This window comes from Sabethes cyaneus, chromosome 1 (assembly GCF_943734655.1).
Source record: "Sabethes cyaneus chromosome 1, idSabCyanKW18_F2, whole genome shotgun sequence".
NCBI classification, from domain to species: Eukaryota; Metazoa; Arthropoda; class Insecta; order Diptera; family Culicidae; genus Sabethes; species Sabethes cyaneus.
In genome coordinates, this window is record NC_071353.1 from 31736332 (window position 1) to 31757637 (window position 21306).

At 39.5% G+C, this 21306-nt stretch overlaps 2 protein-coding genes across 2 annotated transcripts; one reads left to right on the forward strand and one right to left on the reverse strand.

Annotated features, from left to right (window-relative positions):
* The first annotated feature begins 3186 nt into the window (after window positions 1-3186).
* LOC128743376 (uncharacterized) lies at window positions 3187-18497 on the forward strand. The gene is made up of 4 exons (XM_053839940.1): window positions 3187-3890; window positions 16638-17057; window positions 17126-17786; window positions 17853-18497. The coding sequence occupies exons 1-4, from the start codon at window positions 3744-3746 to the stop codon at window positions 18248-18250; spliced, it is 1626 nt and encodes a 541-aa protein (XP_053695915.1). The 5' UTR covers window positions 3187-3743; the 3' UTR covers window positions 18251-18497.
* An 893-nt stretch (window positions 18498-19390) lies between these two features.
* Window positions 19391-20940, reverse strand: LOC128743834 (holocytochrome c-type synthase). Its single transcript, XM_053840516.1, has 3 exons — window positions 20572-20940; window positions 20223-20488; window positions 19391-20167 (listed from the first exon to the last, which is right to left on the reverse strand). The coding sequence occupies exons 2-3, from the start codon at window positions 20457-20459 to the stop codon at window positions 19574-19576; spliced, it is 831 nt and encodes a 276-aa protein (XP_053696491.1). The 5' UTR covers window positions 20460-20488; window positions 20572-20940; the 3' UTR covers window positions 19391-19573.
* Between the last annotated feature and the right edge of the window lie 366 nt (window positions 20941-21306).

Consider the following 21306-nt stretch of genomic DNA (forward strand, 5'->3'; position numbering starts at 1 on the left):
TCAGGAAATTATGGCCACGAACCACAAAAGTTTGCTTCCGTTCAATTATGTTCCTCTTCCGCTGATCTGTAAAACTTAAGGATGTTTACATTTTTACAGTCGAACAACAAACAATCATGGATGTTTCCTAGTAACTCCGTCAGGGTGAACGCGACGCTCCTCCAATGAATGTCAAAAGATTGTGCCCACTTGTGCTCAAGTTGATTTGTCTTTATTGATTTGATTTGTCTTTATTGATGTGTAGGCTTTGCCCGTTATCAGACTTAAAAAAATATAAATACATACAAAAAATGACTTATCAACATTACATGGAATTGTTAAAATATTCCCCAAGACTAGATTTTAATTGAACACTAGACATATTAACAGAAACGACGGGATGAAGATTATTGTAAACACCCATTATCCGATACATGGGCTCGTTCCGGGCGTAATTCTGCGACCTGTTTGATAGGTGAAATGGCCTAACCCTTCTTAGGTTGGTTCTACCTTCGTAGTTCGTCACCTGGCTGCACAAATATGGAGCACTGTATTTTCCAGAAACAACGTCTTTGAGAAACAACACATCTATCAAAATTCTTCGATCGCTGAGACTGTTGATTCCTACTACTGTGTTACCTGACTCACTGCGAATATGCGTTGTGTTCGCGGGATCGTGTTGGTTCGAAATGTTTCGAAAAATATCGCCCTTGTGTCGAAAATATCGTTAATTTTGATCACTATAAATAACGTGCTTAAACGTTATATTTCATGTGCCAGTAGTACGCAATAATTGTATTGTGAAACTGAATTGTTATTTATGCAACTTTTTACAAATTAAATGCAATAACAAAAGCACAACTTATAAAAAATCGTTTGTTATCGATATTAACTGCATTTGCGTTATAAACGAATAAAACGTATGGTTACGTTTTATTTCAATAATACGCATATTCGCAGTGAGTCAGGTAAAACAGTAGTAAGCATAGCGATCGGTAGTCCGGCATTTCGTCTCTCCAACCAAGATTACGCACAGCATATCGCACAAATTTTTTCTGTACCCGCTCAATTCGATTGATGTATACGTTATAAATTGGTCGCCACACCACGCTTGCGTACTCGATGGTCGTGCGAACCAAACCATTGTATATAGCGATTATCGTGTACGGATCATCTAGTTCGCGGCTGTATCGCTTCACCATGCCAAATAATGAGTTCGCTTTCGTTACAATTTTCTCGACATGTTTACTAAAGGTCAGTTCACTGTCCATTTCCACGCCTAAATCGCTATGGCACGTTTTCCTTGGGACTAAATCCGCACCGAGATGGTATTCATACTCAATTTTGTTAGAATTGCGACCGAATGAAATCACGTTACACTTGGCAACGTTCACTTTTAACCCAAACAGTTCACAAAAGAGGAGAAAACGATTTAAATTCTCTTGAAGAATCGTACAATCTTTCAAGCCGCGCACAGGTATAAATCTTTTTACGTCGTCAGCATAAATTAACACGAATACATCCACTAACGTATCTGGGAGTTCATTCATGACAACCACGAATAATAGAGGTCCCAAATGACTCCCTTGAGGTACTCCTGAACTTGTTACACACACTTTGGAATCAGTGTTGTGTAGCCTTACATACTGCAAACGGTTAGTCAAGTATGAATGCATCCATTCTAAACAGACCCCATCAACTCCATATTTTCGCAAAACCGCAATCATTGCATTTATGTTGACCAAATCAAACGCCTTGGACATATCTGTATAAATAGTGTCCACTTGGTAACCAGCCGACATCCATTGCACAGTTCTGGAAACAAATTCTGTTAAATTTGTCACTGTTGAGCGTTTTTTAACAAATCCGTGTTGACAGTTTAGGATTAGAGGCTCGATCCACGTATACACATAATCATAAACAATGCTTTCAAACATTTTTGGAATAGCCGATAAAATGGAAACACCTCTATAATTTTCAACAAACGTTTTCGAACCATTTTTGTGAATTGGTACAATATATGATATTTTCCAGATGTCTGGGAACAATCCTGTCGTTAAAGATGTGTTGAAAAGTATGAATAGCGGAAGCAGCAAGCCATCTACACATTTCTTAAGCAAAGAGTTCGGTATCCCATCCGGTCCAGGTCCTTTTGATTCATCTAGCGATTTTATTTTATTACAAATTGTTTCGATATCTAAATTGATTACAGGCATGCTCATGTTGGGTGCGACAAATTCAGAGACATTGGTAACGGTTGCACGGTCGTAGATACTTTTAAAGAAATCAGCAAACAAATCGACGGTGTCTTGAACATTTTCACTTTTCCTGTTATTTAGAACAACGTTTACAGGAACACCTTTGTCTTTACGTTTGCTGTTTATGAAATTCCAGAAACATTTTGGGTTAGACTGGATATTTCTTTGCAGCCCGTCTAAATACGAGCGGTGCAGTAATCGGTTTCTTTCTTTGAAGTTGTCTCTTGTCCGATTATGCGCAATTTCATCAGCTACATACCGCGTCCGTCGAAATTTGTTGTAGAGCTTCTTTTTTTCCCTAAGCAATTTTATCGTTTCATAATCGAACCATACCGGATATTTGCGGTTGTCTTTCACGTTTCTTACACGGCAATGGCGTGATAATATGCCGTATATAATATAATAAAACACAATCACATTGTAGTTAAGAGCTGTTTCCTAGGCTGTTTCGGTATTCCACGTATCACCGTCAATTATATTCAAAACGGAAAATTTCCGTAGAAAATCCAACATAGAAGCAACGTGAGGTTTCATATCGTCCCTATTAAAAGCATCGTTAGAAATAAATACGCCGCGCCAGTCTACATCTTGTAATTCCTCGGTAATCCGTGCACTCATAGCATCGTCGATTAGGCGAGTGTCTAAAACCTTTATCACTTCACCGCCATTATCGCTCGTGGAAAGCTGGATACGAAAAGTACACACATAAATGGAAAGGTCTCAAAGTTTCTACCAACGCGCTTTCGACAACCAGATGGCACGGTGAGTTTGTGCTTTGAAAAATAAACCATGCTCTTACCCCTGGAAATGGGCGCATATTTGCCGTTGTCAAGGCTTGGCTGTCAAACTTGAGCAAACCAACACGAACGGCTTCGATCACGATCTGCGCCCAAGCTGCTACTGCCAACACAAGCCAAAAAGGAGTGAATGAAAGAACCTTCCATTCCGATCTGCAGGTCACAAAACAAAAAAAGTTCGTAAAGCGCAGCGCCCAACAAGAATAAATTGTTTGACAGTTTTTTGGTGTTTGTAAACACGCCAAATTAAAATCATTTTTGGAAAAATCTGCCCAGCCAGTCGAAGATTCTATGAGCTATTCCTCCAGCTAGTGAACGATTGCTGGGGGAAAGAAGAGTGAACTACGGAAACAGTGTACCACGGCTATATGTGAACACTTTGTGTTGCATTGCATCTAGACTAGATTTCGCTGCAGCAAACTTGATTCAATATTGTGCTTTTGTGTTTGGAAATATTCTGCCCAGAGAAAAATCAAAAATCTCGCGGTTTTGAGTTGCTTTACATTACTCCCTTCACCAGCGTAGACGCTGTGAATGTGCTGACATATTGGCTATAGTGGATTATTCGCTTAGGCGCACCAGAAGAAGGGCATCGACCGAGCACGGTTCGAGAGCAGTGAATGGCTTAACGGATCTTCCGGTCACTTCAATAGTATCACCAGGAGTAGGTTATCAACTCATCCAGGACTCGCTAATAGATCGCAACACGATGGAGCAATTGCAGCTACAAACAACCGAAATGCCCTTCTGTCGGCTCTGCTTCACCCAAGGCGTCGAGCTGTATGAAATCTTCCCGGGTGCTGGCAACGACAACGAATCTCTGCTTATTAAGATTATGGACTGCGTTACCGTGGCCGTGAGTAGATGTATTGTTTCTTACTTTGATTCTAGTTAGATTATCGTTGGATATTAAGGCAGCATTTTAATTCTAGTGTTACACACTTGAGTAGTTCCTAGATAAATTTTCATTTTTAATAAAATAATACAAGATTATTCTCCCAGATAAACGAAAACTCTATACCATACTGCACCATGAACAGTGAACCCAAAGTAACGCTTCTGAACTTCTGTTGTACAATTATTAAAAGCTTAGGAAGCACTGATTTGGAGAGCTCCAGCTCCATTAAAAGTACATATTTTTAATTTTTTTACAAGCATTTTAACGTAGAAGACAATGTTTAACCTTTTAGTTGGAAAAATTTATAGTGTTGTTTTCATATTTCTGCAAATGAGTTGACCTTTTGACTTAAATTGCGCAAAGTGACGCAAAATATCTTAGACACAAAATGTCGATTATTTAAATACTTATTTTTCATTGTAATTATAGAACCTATACATTTCGGTTTCAGTTTTAGGGGATTTGTAAAGTTTGTATAATTATTCAGTCCTGTAACACTTACAATGATTTAGAAATATTTTCCGTCTTTTGCTTCGTTTGAGTCTTTATCCCCACCTGGGTATGCCTTTAGGAATTGAAAAACTAGTAAATTAATAAATTTTTATATATTATTTTGAAACTTACTCGCTCCTTTTGATCTTGCCACCTTGCTCGCTGTGTCCCTCTTCGTACTATTCTTACCGGATGCGAAATCCAGTTTTCCAGAATAGTTGTCCGGCATTCTAGCAACATATTCTGCCCAAAGTACCCTTCCAGCTTTAACCACTTTCTGAATAATGGGTTCGCCGCGCGAGCTCGTGGGTCATTATTCGCCTCCATACACCGTTCTCTTGCACGTCGTCAAAGATAGTTGGTCGGTGTTAAGTCAAACCGGAACAAGTCGCAAAATTTGAAAAAAAAAAATGGATTAATGACAGCAAACGATCAAGCATTTTTTAAGCTACATTTTAGTCTAATCAGACTACATAAATGTTGCTTCCAGCTAGAGTTATGAGATGATTTCGAACGATTGATAGCTATAAATCATACAGGACGGCGAACTTTGAACACTTCTTTTTCGAAATCAGAGTTTGGTCACTTGGTTCAGTCTGACTTAAGACCGACCAGTTCTTAGCACCTGCCGTTCGAAAACTCCGAGTGCTCGCAGGTCCTTTTGCAGCAGTGTCCACGTTTCGTGCCCGTAGAGGACAACCGGTCTAATTAACGCTTTGTACAGTGTGCAGTGTGATCATATATTCGAATCCCGACTGGGAGAGGCTGTAAGAGTCAATAGGATCGTAGCAACTGACCCTGCAATTGTCCTGCACGCTAACAGCTGACTGCGAAGTCTGTCGTATAAAAACAGAAGGTCAAGTTCCGATAACGGAGTGTAGCACCTAGGCTTTGCTTTGCTTTTACAGTGTGCACTTTGTACGGGGGCCCATATTGTTCGACCCCAAGTGTTTATGGAGTTCGTAGTAGGACCGACTTCCGCTGATAATACGCCTTTTAATCTCACGGCTGCGTGGTGAATGACCAAATGGTTAAAACCACATCAAAATAAAAAAAATAAATAAAAAAATCTCTCGGTTGGTATTATTCTCCTCTGTTGCCAGTGAGCCAAGGTATACGAACTCGTCGACTACCTCAAACTCTTCCCCGTCTATTACCACGATACTGCGCAAGCGGGCCCTGTCGCGCTCGGTCTCGCCAGCCAGCTTATACTTCGTTTTCCATAGCTCTTATCGGTTTACATTATCATATGCGGCTTTGAAATCAATGAACAGATGATGCGTGGCACTTCTGGAGGATCTGCCGCAGGGTAAAGATTTGGTCCGTTGCAGACCGACCTTCCATGATGCCGGCCTGATAACTTCCCACAAATCTATTGGCGATAGTTGATTTAAGATCACTAGGGACAGCACTTTGTAGGCGGCATTCAGAATAGTGATCGCTCGGTAGTTCTCACAATCAAGCTTACCGCCTTTCTTGTAGATTGGGTAAATAACCCCGTCTTTCTACTACTCCGATAATTGTTTCATATCCCAAATCTTGACAATCAGTTGATGCAAACAGCCGAGCAACTTGTCCGGGCCTATTTTGTTAAGTTCCGCTCCATTCTTACCCATACCTTTGTTGTTCTTCAGCCACTGGATGGCTTCTTTAACTTCCCTTACCGATGGGGGGGGCGCTTTTTTTCCTGGAAGAGTTGTGTTTGCTGTCTCCGCTTCTGTTTGTATCACTCCACATTTTGACCGGTGGCTCTACGCTGCATCCGAGGCCCGAGGATATGTCTAATAATGAAGATGAGGTTTCTGCAACAATGGCGATAATTATCAAAATCGATGGATAACTCGTTTCTTAGCTTGTATATAAAAAAAATCAAACGAATTTACGAAAACTATATTCATATGTTCTTCCTTTTCTGCGCTTAGCGCGCAGATTAACAGATACGCATAGATTTTTTTCTATATGTTTGATTACCTTCCTCTATGTAATGACACAGCCTATTTAATAATTTCTTCTTACGTCACAGTAATCTATAAGCTAATTTATCGATTTGGCATTGAGTTTAGCCTTTAGAGTATTCAGACCTAGTATCCAGATTGTTTGAATAAGACAGAATTAAAGTTTCGCTAGGGCGCTATAGTCAAATGAGCAACTATTGAGCAATAAACCGAAAATGAAGCCTGATTGTGGCAAGATATCCTGCCTAGCACCAAATCAAAGCTGGGTCTTGCAACACTATTTCTGATCAATGGACGCAGTTGTGATATGGTTTTACAAGATAGGAAAAAAATAGCAAAAAAATACAGTACAGAAAAAAATACAATACAGTACAGCACACACCCGGACGATATCACAATAGATCTACTACAGTCCTGGTCGAAGGGAGTATCAGGGTGGCAACTCAGTCGGGAAAACCTGTAAAGAGTAGGAAATCAAGAGAGAGTAAAGAGTCGGAAAAAATCGGGAAAAAGTTGGGAATTTCACAAAAAATAAACCGGGAACTATCCGCCTGACAAGTATTTTTTCAATAGCTGCATTTTTTCAATCAAAATCTTCAATGCACCTCTCAGGTTTTTTATCTTGTCACTTCAGTTTGACTTCAACTCAGTTCATTCCTGATTTCTACGGGATTGTGATTTGAGCCGGAGTCCTCCACTATCCTCGTAATCCGATAAAAGGTGTTCATTTGACTGGCCAATACTTACTTAGTTTACTCACGGGTTACAACAAGACCAAACTAGCAATAGCACCTTCACTAGTCGTTCACCAATATTCTAAAACCTATTCTAAGGCAGGGGAGGCATTATTATATACAAATCTTCTCTAAATTTATGCTCAAGATTTTAAACATCTAGTCATTGCAGTTTTGATTCAAGAATGATTTCAGACAATAAAAGAGGTAAACGTTATGGTTTTAACATTCTTTTTACTAATATTTTTTGAAACGATGGTTCTACAATTGATGAAGGGACGGTAGGGGAAAGAAATGAAAATTTTTTGGTGAAGGAGGGGAAGAGCGGAAAGGAAGGGGGGGGGGGGGTATTGGTATCTATGCTTGACAAGTAGTCATTTTGACTCCTACCTTTTGTCCTGACGGTGACAGACGAACAACGTCACGTGCAGTACCTTGCAAGTCGTAAGGGCCGGCATAGTGTCGTCGTCCTGAAAGTAAATAGTAGTTAGATTAAAACTTCTCGCTCGGTGGTAATCTGCAATTGATGCAGGAAGCGGCACAATATGTGTCGATAACCCAACCATACGCGTCGCTATTCTTGAGAAGTGGATTCTGCGGTCTCCTTTTGTCCAGCGCCTCTATGGGTCAAAGGTACAAGTACCAGCGAACCACATGCCCTGGCGGGTGTTGTGGGTTCGAATCCGGTTATAATATCAGATTACAGCTTGGTTCGACTCATGCACCTTCCAGCATTGGACAAAAGGTAGGAGTCAAAATGACTACTTGTCAAGCATAGCTACCAATACCCCCCCCCCCCTCCTTTCCGCTCTTCCCCTCCTTCACCAAAAAATTTTCATTTCTTTCCCCTACCGTCCCTTCATCAATTGTAGAACCATCGTTTCAAAAAATATTAATATATATGTATGACCGCATTTCAAGGTCAAGACTAAAAACTTGAGATTAGTCTATTCTTTTTACAATCTTAAGATAGAGTGTAATCCTTAGAATACATCGTAGCATTGGAAACGTGCCGTAACAAGGGGAAAATAGATGCAAACATTGAATAATGCGAGAAATAAGCTGACAGTGAAATAAAATTTTGCTATAGACTCCTAACTAAATTATTCCTTCTGAGGGAACAACCTAATCCTATCCTGTCCCACGTAATAGACATTGAACGATAAACCTTTTGGACTAAAATTGGCTAATGGTATTTGCCCCGCCCCAGTATATCCGATCCTGGATACGCCAGTAATTAACCTCTAACGGGCAACATGGTAAAAACAATGTAATCATGCTAATGACTATTTTTTCATGAAAGTCACTCAAAAGAAGCTCAAATTTTGATTTTCATGCAGAAATATTTATTTGGGTTGATCAAAATCGGGTTATTAGACTTTGACGGTCCAGAACTCAATTTTTTTTCAACATGTTTCTAAATAAATGATTGAATTTATTCTAATTCGTCTAAATAACGAGGAACAGGAGTCCTTAGACATTATTTCAAAAAAACATGCCGAAATTGGAGTATGAAATATGAAAAGGATACAGGTGTATCCGGTTGAGGGTTAAGCTTGGTTAAGCTCTAACATATCATCATTTATTGTTAATTCAAAGGAATTCTCTTACCGTTGAAACCGCTCATCAGCTAACGCACACCTAAAGAATTGACAGGTAACTCATTTTCAGTTCGTCGAAACCAAGTGCGCATGAATCTCGATGAAACCTTCTGAATCTTTTGCTCGAAAACTTGCGGAGTATCAGTCGATGAACGCGACTGAAAATAATGACTGCAAGCAAACGGCAACAAATATCATCGTATCATCACGAAATCGATCCGTGCTGCCTAACGAAAACACCAGGCAATCAAATTTGTATCGTGCAGTTCATAAAATCGCCTAAATGTTGAACTCGAAAAAATATTGTTCAAACTTTTCCGAGCAACTATGAACAGAGTCACGCACAACAATCATCGTTGAGCAAATCAGGTTTAATGATGACAGGAGGCCGCGAGTGACTGAGCTCCAATGTCTTTTCTTTAGTCAGATTCTTTAGATTCCACCAATTCTATTTCTGACCAATGTTTATCATCTCCCAAAGCTCCCTTCATCTCCAGCTTCCGCTTCATTATCGCCAATATATCTCTTGGATGAAACTGCGGATTCAGCTTTTTTGGGATGAACTGGACTCCATTGTCGTTGTATTCGTTGGTGGAACTAGGCTTAGCTTAGACTGATTTTACATATCAATGGTTGCACTCAGTGATTGACCCGAACCAGTGAAATTGCACAATGAATCAAGTGAATGAGGTTGGGAGTGACCGATCATCCTCACTGTACAAAATTCAGTGACTCGATATATAAAGGGTCAATAACTGCGCCGGCCACGTCCTTGCAATCAGATGGGATTGGGGAAGGAGTGTTAGTGTAATCTTTGCGGTTTTTGGGACCGTGTTAACCTCTGCATCCCTGCAAAGATTACAGGAAGGAGTTGCGACTTGTTAGTAAGGCAGGTTTCGTTGGATCGGGATTCACCGTGATAAGTGATGTGATCGTTGTTCTTTAAATTTATCTATTTTTTAAAATGATTAGGAGAATTATTACATATTTAAATATTTTTAAGTCGACAGTCAAGATAAGCCTGTTTAAGATATTTTAGTTTTGCGAACAAATTTATACCAGAGAAAATTTTTTAGCTTTGCTTGGAAATAGTGTAAACAGGCAGAGAATTGTTGGATCAAGGTACCGAGTAAAATGTGTTGTCATTATTGGTAGCAAAATAAATTCCGAACCGCCGGTCGTAGGAAGTTTTGCTATAGGTATCCGCGATTATGATTTGTTTCTGTAAATAGCAGTTTTTTGCGGACATCGCGCGTATGAGATATGGTGTACACATTAATCGTTTCGTTTACTACAGAGAATGAGCATGATGTACTGATATTGGATCGCGTGTTTTAATAGTATATAGTCAATATGTATGAAAAAGATTGACTATCGGGGAATGTTGGTTATCGATTACTTTGCTAATCAGTTCACTCCAAATACTCTGCGAATAAATGAGTATACTCAATGACTTGACCACCTATCAATTGATTGTATTCGTTGGCGGAACTAGGAGGGGGCAAAGCCCCCTAAGAGAATTTCAGCGCCCCCTAGAAAATAACGACTCAGTTTTTTAACTTTAAAAAATATTTAGTTAGGAAACTATAGGTATCCTTGTAGTACGTCCTTGTTGCAATGGCAGCAAACTATACAGATCTTTCCAAAACGTAATTGGACCATAATGGGTCTTACTGAAGGGTAAAATCTGTTTGCAGAGGTACTCCTTTTGATTTACCTCCGAAATCATGATCATGATCGCGAGCTTATCCCCTAAAACAAACTTGAATCCACTAGGAACCATCCCGCCAGCAGGAGCCTTGAAGAATTTGACTCCAGATATTTGGTTGTAATCGATTTTCGTATAAGTTTCACATCCATCGCGCTCGTCAGCACTTGGTCCTACAATTTACATGCCCGAGTTCTAGCCATTTGGTCGGTAATACCAGTTGCCTTTATGTCAGTAGTGCCCAGATATAGGCGTTGTGCGGGCCAAATCAGATCGTCCGAGGAGTCCGCGAGCTGCAATGACCTCTGGTCATTCTTGCGCATAACAAAATGTAAAATAGGTAGCAGCAAAAACCGATTTTTAGGAATCACCTCAAGATTTAAACTGGAAAGCAATCAGATCTACAATATGCACGAGGTATTACCGAGGTAAACTGAGTGACCTCTGAGTTCATAAGTCCGCCATCCCTCAAATCAGTCCGCGGGCCGCAGTTTGGCTATCACTGCTTTATGTACTTTTTTTCTCAGAAACTTGGAAATTTTACAAGATATCTATTCCAATGTAAAAAAATGCAAGGAATCGATTGGATTCATCTTGCACAGACTTCGGGAAGTGTTCCATTTTGCCCTATTATCCCCAAAAATCATGGTACAAGCTAATCAAATAATATAAAGTAGTTCAACGTGAAATAGGTAAATGACAAAATTTGAATCTTTATTTTCATGTGTATTATGTTTGAAAGATTGTACAGTAGACTCTCGGGAAAGTTAACTCTCTGAAAAGTTAATTGTTCAGAAAAGTTAAGCGAATATCAGCTCTCATGCAACGCTCTAAAAAGTTAATTTTTGCCTTAACTTTTCTGAGAGTTTTAATTTATTGGTTGTCCAAGCGTTCGTCGACACACGTGTGTTTAGCTTGTCTTTATTTCTCATTTTTCGGTTTATTGTCGCCAGTTTCATACAGAGTCGCATCATAACTGGGATTAATCTTGTACGGACAGTTCCAACAATAGTTCAATACGGATACATAGTACATAGTTACTGCAGGATTATTGATAACATACTGGAAAAGCGCAAACTCAGATTGAATTTTAAATGCAAAAGAAGGAACTAAAAATAAGCGCGAACATTATCAAAACGTAGTCGCAGACTACGAAAGAACAAAAGTAAACTAGACTAATCTCAAGTTTTTAGTCTTGACCTTGGAATGCGGTCATACATATATATTAATATTTTTTTTTGAAACGATGGTTCTACAGTTAATGTGTCGATAACCCAACCAAACGCGTCGCTATCTTGATAAGTGGATTTTGCAGTCTCCTTTTGTCCAGCGCCTCTTTGGTTCAAAGGTACAAGTACCAGCGAACCACTTGCCCTAACGGGTGTTGTGGGTTCGAATCCGGTTATAATCTTTGGATTTTTGGTAGGTAGGAGTCAAAATGATTACTTGTTAAGCGTAGCTACCAATATCCCCCCCCCCCTTTCCTTTCCGCTCTTTCCTTCCTTCTCCAAAAATTTTCATTTCTTTCCCCTACCGTCCCTTCATCAACTATAGAACCATCGTTTCAAAAAAAAATATTAAAAGTAAACTAGTGAACCGACTATTTAAAACTTACTGAAAGGAACTACAACTAAGTATTATTTCATAAAGATTACTACTTACTACACATTTCTTTTCATTAGAACTTCTCAATACATAAAAATGTGTATCCTATATCCTGGAATGCATTTTTCGCCTTTGTATTTATCAGTTTCAATGATTTTTAGGACTACTCAGAAAAGTTAATCGACCCATTCCCCAATCGATTAATTTTTCCGAGAGTCCACTGTATCTCGAAAATTGCCGATTGTTTAAAAAGTACATCTAAGCAACTGCAAATCAGTTTGGAGTACATATTTATGCACTGAAAAAAATATTTTATCACTTTTTCAAAAATTTGAAAATAAAACTTAAAATCAAAATATCAAAAATATATTGTGCTTTGCAGCTGTACCTGGATTAATCCAGATTATTTTCTCTAATGCCAATGTATATGACAAAAGAAAACAGCAACATTGCAGTTGTCACTCTTTCTCTTTCTCACTCACAGCATTCGCATTGTCGCACTTTTTGTGCCAGTCGCACTTTTATAGCGAATTCATAAATTAACCTGGGTTCGTGCTAACTCAAACCCGAAATTTATGAACGATACGGGCAGTTTGACAGATCGACCCGTAAACCGTAATGCTAGACAGTTTTAACCTGTGCTTCAAACTGAATGCTGTCAGTTTAACCGAAATGCAATCTCGGTTAATTTATGAACGCTTTGACAGCACTTCGATTAAAACTGAGTGCTAATCGACCTGAGCCAGGTTAATTTATGAATTCGCTATTAGACTGCTGTGTCCAGTAAGGTGCAAAATGCGGGATACAATTTTTGAAATTTTTTTTTTTTTTTTGACAAAATAGAGGTAGTTTGCAGTCTTTTAAAAGTTATTCTGAGATGGAGTAACTTTCATGAAAGGACTAGAACAACGATTTTCACGACTTTTTTCCAACTTGGGATTTTCCAAGTAACATGAATTTTTAATACAAATAGCAGTTCTTTATGTCATTTACAATAAAATTGGCCATAATTATTTTTTAGTTTTCGAGATATTCGGAGAAAAAATTGGATTTATTTTATTTTTTTAAACACATTTAACAACTTATCCGAATACACCTTATTGATTCAACCTTTGGCTTTTGAGTTACTTAGCTTCGAGGTACGATGCTGATCTAACAAGCCAGTCGTCGCATGTTCGAATCTCGGCTAGACGGTGCTTGCTTGATAGAGCCAGTAGGATCGTTACACTGGCCCCGTAATTTTCCTGTACTCTAAACAGCCGGCTGCGAAGTCTGTCGATAAAGAAGGGTAATGTATAATGACGGTTTAAGCCCACGACTTTGCTTTGCTTTTTGGCTTTTGAGTTGTGGGTATTTTGAAAACTGTATTCGAAAAAACTGAACTCACTGATTAGTTAGTAACTCTTTACCGTGTTAGTAAACATATCAGAAATTTTGCCTAAAAATAGTTGAAAGTATGTATAAATATTGATAGAGTTTTAACAAAATAGATTAAGAGATTATAGTTATAAATGTTTTTGGAACAAGAGAAAGTACGCAATAAACTTATGGTATTTTCTTTGAAAATCCAAATGCTTCTCATCGATGGAGCGGTAATCAGCTCAGAATCGAACACTCAACCAGGGGGCTGATATGACGTCACATTTTCGTTGCTCACATGAAAAAGGCGGCAAACGCAAAGCGATTTCACAAAACGAATTTAACTAATCATTTTCACAGTTTCATGTACTTCGCATCAATTGCCTGTCTGGCATTGGCTATGTGATGCTAAAACCTTGGCTAAAATCAAACTAAAACTAACAAAATTTAACAATTTACACATCCGACTCGGTTGTCAGCTTGAGCCCATCTATGAAGCTGTCAGCTTGGGCCCGCTCTATGTTGGCTACGTTTTTTTTTGTACAGGTTGGTATTGGAAGTGTCATTCCCGTGGCTAAAACTCGCTAGGAAGAAGGAAGCTGTTTAGGAAGTGGCTCACAAAACTGTTCTGTATTATAATGAATGATGCAACCTACCAGACCAATGCCGGAAAAGGAATACTATGTTGCCACGTCTGAATTTTCAGTTCCTGAGGATATACAAAAGAGGAATACGTTGCTAAAAATTCGTTGTCTCGCAAACGATCTGTGAATGACGCAACATGATGGAAGCCGAAAGAAGGGAAAAAATTGTGCACAGTTATTTGGAAAATCCATTTTGGTCTGCATCTAGGCTAGCTAGACTCTCGACCGGAAACTGCGTGGTAAGATTTTGAAGACCATCGAGGAATCTCAATCTGTCGGACCGTGATTTGGCCAAAAAATTCGATGCTGCCCATAGTACCGTGAAGAGAATTCGACTCTGGGAAGTAATCAAGTCGTATCAAGCTAGCAAACAGCCAAACCGAGCCAAACCAAAACAGAATAGTGTGGCCAAAATCCGTGCTCGAAAGTTATACCACCGGGTGCTAACTAAGTTCGATGGGTGTCTTCTGATGGACGATGAAACCTATATCAAGGCTGACTTCGGGTGAATGCCAGGAGTAGAATAAATAGTGTAGAATACCAGTGTCGCTCTATATATTGATTATACTATGCCTATGGACAAAAATTTTACTTAGCAACGGATCGGGGGGATGTTCCAAGCAAATTTAAATTTGTTTTTGCCGACAAATTTGCACGAAAATATATGATTTGGCGGGGCATTTGCAGCTGTGGCAGACAAACGAAAGTTTTCGTTACAAATAAGACAATGACGTCGGAACTGTACCACAAAGAGTATCTCCAAAAACGATTTTTGCCGTTCATTCGATCCCACCACCATCCCGTGAAGTTTTTGGTCAAATTTGGCAAGCTATCATTACAGTAAAGTCGTTCAAGAATGATATGCAGAGAAAGGGGTCCAGTTTGTTCCGAAAGACCCTAATCCACCCAATTGCCCTCATTATATTGAGAAATACTGGGCAATCATGAAGAGGAGACTCAAGACAAAGGGAAAAGTTGTCAAAGAGATCAAGCAGATGAAGACCTGGTAGAATAAGATAGCCAAAACGATGGACGAAGATGTGCGCCGCTTAATGAGCCATACGACAGCAAAAGTTCGAAAATTCATTCGAAACCGTGACAAGTAATTTTTATGTTTTCTTAAAAGTATGTGGAAAATGCTACATTTGTGTAAGGAAAGATCTTGTATTCAATAACAAATACCTGAAATACACGCAATTGTTTTTGTTCCAATACTATCTGAAGCAAGCTTTATAGTATGTTCTGCAACTTTTTGAAGAATTTTTTTTTTTGAAATTATTTAAAAAACAAAAGTTTATATCACCCCAATAGGCGAATTCATGGTCACCCTAATAGTGCAGGAAGATGCGCTATATTTTATTATTAAAGTTCTCCGAAGACACCACCCTTAAAAAGTTACGCATTTTTTACCCAATTGCTAATGTCCGCAAAGTTCGAAAACAGACAGGGGAAGCCTGCAAGTCGTAGGCGAAATACGTATCTGTCGAGAATGAATATACAGCACTCGTGCGCTAATTGCACGTCCTCTAACTGCACCGTCTTTTAATTGCACGTTCGCTAGTTGCACGATCGTGCAACTAAAAAACAGTTATCTGTCAAACTACACGTGGGTTTCCAGGTGGTTGCTATAAACAAAAATGCAGCGTTGCCGAATGCAAACTCTCTATCTCTGCATTACGTAGATACATTACAAATAAATTCATGCAAATTTGGCTAAACTTTGACTAATTGAACACATATTCATTAGGCTTTTAGTTCGTTTGTAAAAATTTAGATGTTCTTCCCAAAATTTAGCGTACGTGTTTTACGTGAAGAGTTCTTTACAGTGATAACGCATCACGTTTTACAATAAATATTGGCAACTATCGTGCAATTAAAAAACGAAATTCGCTAATCGCATCGCCTCATTCGTGCAATTAGCGAACGAGTGCTGTACATGGTAGAATTTAAGTGGAAAGTTTTCTTTTTTATTTAATTTCAGGTTTCGTATTTTACTAAGACGCTCCAAAAACTTCAGTTAATGAATTAATGCTATTTGAGTTTATTCCCCGGCCTTTGAGCTAGTTTTAATCGCTTTAATTAGGTTTTACTATGTATTTAGCGATGAATTGGGCAAAATACTTATTCTTGTATTTGACACAGCATGGAATGGATGGGATTTGACTCTTTTGATGTTTTGACGACATTTGGAAGCTATTTGAGTTCATTTGTTGGGTGGCAAAGAAGTTTCTATACTATTTAATTAGCTTTTACCATGATTTTTGAGCAAAATAGACCACTCCCCGAAGTCTGCCCAAGATAAGACCATCATCAATCGATTCCTTGCATTTTTTACATATAGGAATAGGTATCTTGCAAGATTCCAAACTAACGATAGCGGCTTCTACTTATTAGGGTTACGAGCTTGTTTTTGCCCATTGTGTAACGTAATGGAACAATCTTTATTTGTTTTGTTGTTGGTAGTAGCCTGGCAAAGACTTTTATAACTTTTGAGCTTTGTTAATAAAATCAGATCCGACAAGCCGCAGTATTGAGCAGTGATTTTCTTCGGAGCTCGGACGCCTGACGGTGTTTTTAATAATGTTTTACTCTTGTCCCCCCCGCCAGATAACTTTCGATGATGACTACAACTCGTATATCTGCGCCAAGTGCGTGACTACCGTGGAGGAATTCTACGATTACAAAGAGAAGTGTAAGGAAAATGACGCTCTGTTGCGAGAGAAACGCAAAGCTGTCGACCAGACCGCCATTTATAACGTGGTCAACATGCCGTCGGAGGAGGAGGTCGCCAACAGTAACGGCAGCAATGGTACAGCCCAGGATCCGTTAGGTTCCATGGACGATCAGCAGATGACGCTCGAACATCGTATTAGCCTAGAAGGCGGTCCGCCGCTCAACGGAAACATAATCGAATTTAAGAAGCAGCTGTTTACGGCCTCGCCAGAACAGCTTGGCATTTGGATTTGCGTTGCATCCGGTAGTGACATTCAGTGCCCGGCAATGATTCAGGTCGACGAGAATGTGCAGGTTGGTGATAAAAGAGATTAAATGAATGAATGTTTCAATTGTTTTGTATTTCCATTCTAATGTTACAGGTGGTAGCAGAAATTGGACAACACAACCATGGACTTCCGGTATCAGTAACTGACAATCCTCCGCCAGATTCAAAGCCACCAATGTTGACTCCACCGCTGCAGCAACAGCCAATACAGCCACCGCAACAACCACAATCTTCACAGCAGCAATCAGTTGTACCACAACCGAAAGCTTCCGTGGCGCCTAGTAGCAGCACCACTACAGGAGGTGCTGGCAAGAAACGCAAGGCAAAGGATCAACCGAGCAAGCGAAAGATTTCCAACGACATCCTAGTTGGTGACGGTTGGTTGGTGGATGTAGAAACTCAAAAGCGGCACCATTATCAGCTCGTCACAAAAGATGGTTATCAGACTTTCCTGATCTTCAATGGATATCGTTTCCGTACGCAACAGAAAATTCGCAATGGTATTGCTTCATGGAAATGTGCCTGGAATGGACGCAAAGGTTGTCAGGCAATCCTGCATATCACTGAAGACTATCAGAAGGTAAAGGAGGTCGGCAATCCTCACAATCACGAACCTTCGTTGAGAGACCGAATGATATCTGGCAAACCGTCCAATGGTAACGACGGTGCGCTGATAGCATCGGATGGAGAGGAAAGCCTACATGCCGGCGCGGAATTACAACAAATCACTATTGCCGCAACTGTTGCGAGCCATGGTGAGTTTAGTTAGAATAACAAATGTTTTTTATTTTACTTAATTTTTTTCATTATCTTTTTTGCAGCCGGCAGCAGCAATAACAACAGTATCAATGCACAGACAGTAGCTACCACGACACTGGGCAATGCAGTTACGGCAACCGTAACCGGAGGTGTCTCAAGTTCGATTACCAGCAATGCGGTAACGAATCTCAGCGCGGTCTCTACCACCACCGTCAGCCACAGCTCGTCGCTGGACCATTTGTCCACAGCGGAGATCGTAGATTTTGTCCAGCAAAGCAGCAGTGGCAGTGACCAACTGGTGACAACGGTGGTGGACGCCGATGTCCACAACGCAGCCGTGGTTGGAGGTGTCGGTTCGGTTGTTAGCGTCGTCGACGATGACGTGGGTAAAGATGACATGCCGATGGACATTGAAGAAATTATACGTCCACATGTCGTTCTTCATGCGGCTAATGAATAAATGCAGAAATTGAATTGTAAATCGGAAGCAACAAAAACAAAATATGAACGGACGAAAATTCTTAGCATAAGCCAACAATGCGGATATTCTCAACCCTAAAATATATATTTTTAAATTGTGTAGCCTCATGAGCGCAGGATCCTAGGGGTTTTAAGCAAGAAGATTAGTTTTTAAGATTTACAAATACGGAATTAAGTTAAGTGAGACGGCAAGCAGTATGAGTTTGAAAAAATATCCGGTAATTATGTTCAGGCCTCTTTATGTAAATTGCCAAACTTAATAAATACTAATAAATAGGAAAATTCGATTATTCATCAAATGAAGAAAAACCGCTTGGACGAAATAATTTTTGAGTTACCACAACTACAGCATTTCTTACGTATCCAGATTTATGCTCATTCAGGGTACGAATAACTTTACAAGAGATCAATACCAACACCAGGACTTTCAGGGTGGATTTTTTAAGTGTCTACTGTTGTAATGAATTTTCAGGCGGGTCGGTTTTCTAATATAGATTTGAAGCTGCCATCAGAGGAATTTAATCGTCTACTGCTGCCAGGCCTGCGCTTGCTTTGAAAAGTTTTGCAAGAACTTAAGTCCGACCAATGAAAGAGGATAAAAAAAAATTTACGTCTAAGTATTCTAGTGCTTCGCTCGCTGAATAAACTCGACGCGATGAAAAGACGTCGCCCCCGTAAAATTATGGTCTTCAAACTTCATGTATGTGCCGATTTTTTTATGAAACTAAATGTATTGGAATCAATTTTCTCTATTTTATTTTGGTAGAAATTTAGAAAAGTCTTGCTTTCTAAATGAAACACAGCCCATAGAAAAAGAAATGGTCGTCAAAATTGGAAAAAGGGTTCTCGCAGTCGCAACCAATCTACTTAAATATATTTGAATTATTTAGATTCTGAATTTGTAAAAACCTTTAGCTTGTACAAGGAAATTATTCCATTTAATCTGCCGGCGAGGAAAATGGTGGTCTAGATACCATTAATTGCTAAGGTTTGTTAATCCTCATACGTATTTAGAGCAGATTTCTTTTTCGATTCATATTTGAAAAAACAGTCATGGTTTTTTTTAGTTTTAGTGGTACGTCATATGAAAAAAATGTGCGTATGTATACATGAGTTTACCTTCAAAAGACGGTTCAGTGATCGACTACGGAAATAAAACCCCACGTTTGATTGTTAATGGATCAGAACTGTCTATTGATTTAGTCATTTGGTTATTGAGGGGACGATGATCTCAAATCATCGATACAATGGCTGCACTATTTGGTATAATACGAAATCCTGTTCCATGCTATTCCTGTGCCCTTTAACTGGACAGTTCCTTTACCTTATCTTTGAGCTCAAACTTCCACCGCATGTAAGCCACCTTCATCCGATCCCAAATGTTCTCAGCCGAATCCATGGCAGGTCTCACATCCAACAGTGCAAACTTATATCTGTCGTCCACCATTCCACCATCGTAGTAATCAATGATGTAGCGAACATCCTTTCCGCAGCGGTCCACGATCCAGTCGTGTCTGTCGAACGGCAGCTCGTAACCCATCCAGCTTCGAATACGTGCCCGAGGACTATACTCTGTCGCTTTGCCACCAAAACTCTTCAACCTGGGATTGCCACATTCGCGAGCATGCAGCGCTTCCCATTTGAGAACCTCTTGCCAGGCTTGCTCATTGTTGGCGTTGTGTATTTTAATAATATCGTCCATGTCCTTGGGTTGAATATCGTCCTTTTGCCAACGCCAACCCTTACGAAGCATGGCATTCCAGAACATCTGTTGGCTGGGATACACCCAAAATTCCTGACGACCATCTTCAGTGACTTTCGGGATAGACGACACTTGCCTATCCTTTGGTAGCGCAAATGGCTGGTCTGGAGCTGGGTTTTGATTCATCGGTGGCATCTGCAAGATATTGATCGTTACTTACAATTTACGGTTCAAGTGCCGACATACTTACCATATTTAGTGGATTGATGTCGGAATTGTCTTGTACGACAGGACACTCGGATACCAACACTGGTTTTTCCTTTTTATCGGGCAGCTTTTTATGCATCGGGCATTCTGGCGGAGGTGAGTCGCCTGCTTTCATTCTGTCTTCAACGCTAATGGGAGAATGCTCCTTAGGAAGAGCTCCTGCCTCGGTATGTACTATATTTGAGGCCATAAACTCGGCCACCGTTATAGTGTTGCCCATCTCTGAGTGTTCAAATTTACTTCAGAATCCTGGCAGAAAACAAGACAAGTTACATAATTTTAAATGGTGTGCAAACCTTTTAAGGAAATAAGACTACTAACAGTTCTCTTACCTGGTATTTATTTTAGGTAAACCCAGCAATCAACTAGCTTGTTTTCGTGAAATCCGCCAATTTGAGGACAATGTTAATAAAGGACAGGGTGAATTTTATTTAAGCTTAAATGTCGGTAACTTTTATGTTCGCCATGCTTTTGACTATAGTTACTATAGTTACTATATATATAGTTCGGCGGATAGAAAACTAGGCGAATTGGCATCCCTGATTTATGAAATTAAATTTGAAATTATGGTGAAATGTGCAGGTTTTTACGAAAAATAATCACTGGCGGGTGTTGAAAATGACTAGTTCTATGAAAATAAAGTGTATTTTTTTACCATTACTCCTGCATTTTGGATTTTGAAAAGCTTTTGGCTCCGCTTTTGACGTTTATTTGGCTCCCGATTTTCTATCCGCCGAACTATATATATAGTAACTATAATAGTTACTATATATATAGTTCGGCGGATAGAAAACTAGGCGAATTGGCATCCCTGATTTATGAAATTAAATTTGAAATTATGGTGAAATGTGCAGGTTTTTACGAAAAATAATCACTGGCGGGTGTTGAAAATGACTAGTTCTATGAAAATAAAGTGTATTTTTTTACCATTACTCCTGCATTTTGGATTTTGAAAAGCTTTTGGCTCCGCTTTTGACGTTTATTTGGCTCCCGATTTTCTATCCGCCGAACTATATATATAGTAACTATACTTTTGACTATAGTTACTATATATATAGTTCGGCGGA

Bases quoted from the DNA above. Each gene is read 5' to 3' on its own strand.
- LOC128743834 (XM_053840516.1), bottom strand. From the start codon at position 20,459: ATGGGCAACACTATAACGGTGGCCGAGTTTATGGCCTCAAATATAGTA. The intron at 20,168-20,222 runs GTAAGTATGTCG...AATATCTTGCAG, and splicing joins ACATCAATCCACTAAATATG to ATGCCACCGATGAATCAAAA.
- LOC128743376 (XM_053839940.1), top strand. From the start codon at position 3,744: ATGGAGCAATTGCAGCTACAAACAACCGAAATGCCCTTCTGTCGGCTC. The intron at 3,891-16,637 runs GTGAGTAGATGT...CCCCCCCGCCAG, and splicing joins TGGACTGCGTTACCGTGGCC to ATAACTTTCGATGATGACTA. The intron at 17,058-17,125 runs GTTGGTGATAAA...CTAATGTTACAG, and splicing joins AGGTCGACGAGAATGTGCAG to GTGGTAGCAGAAATTGGACA.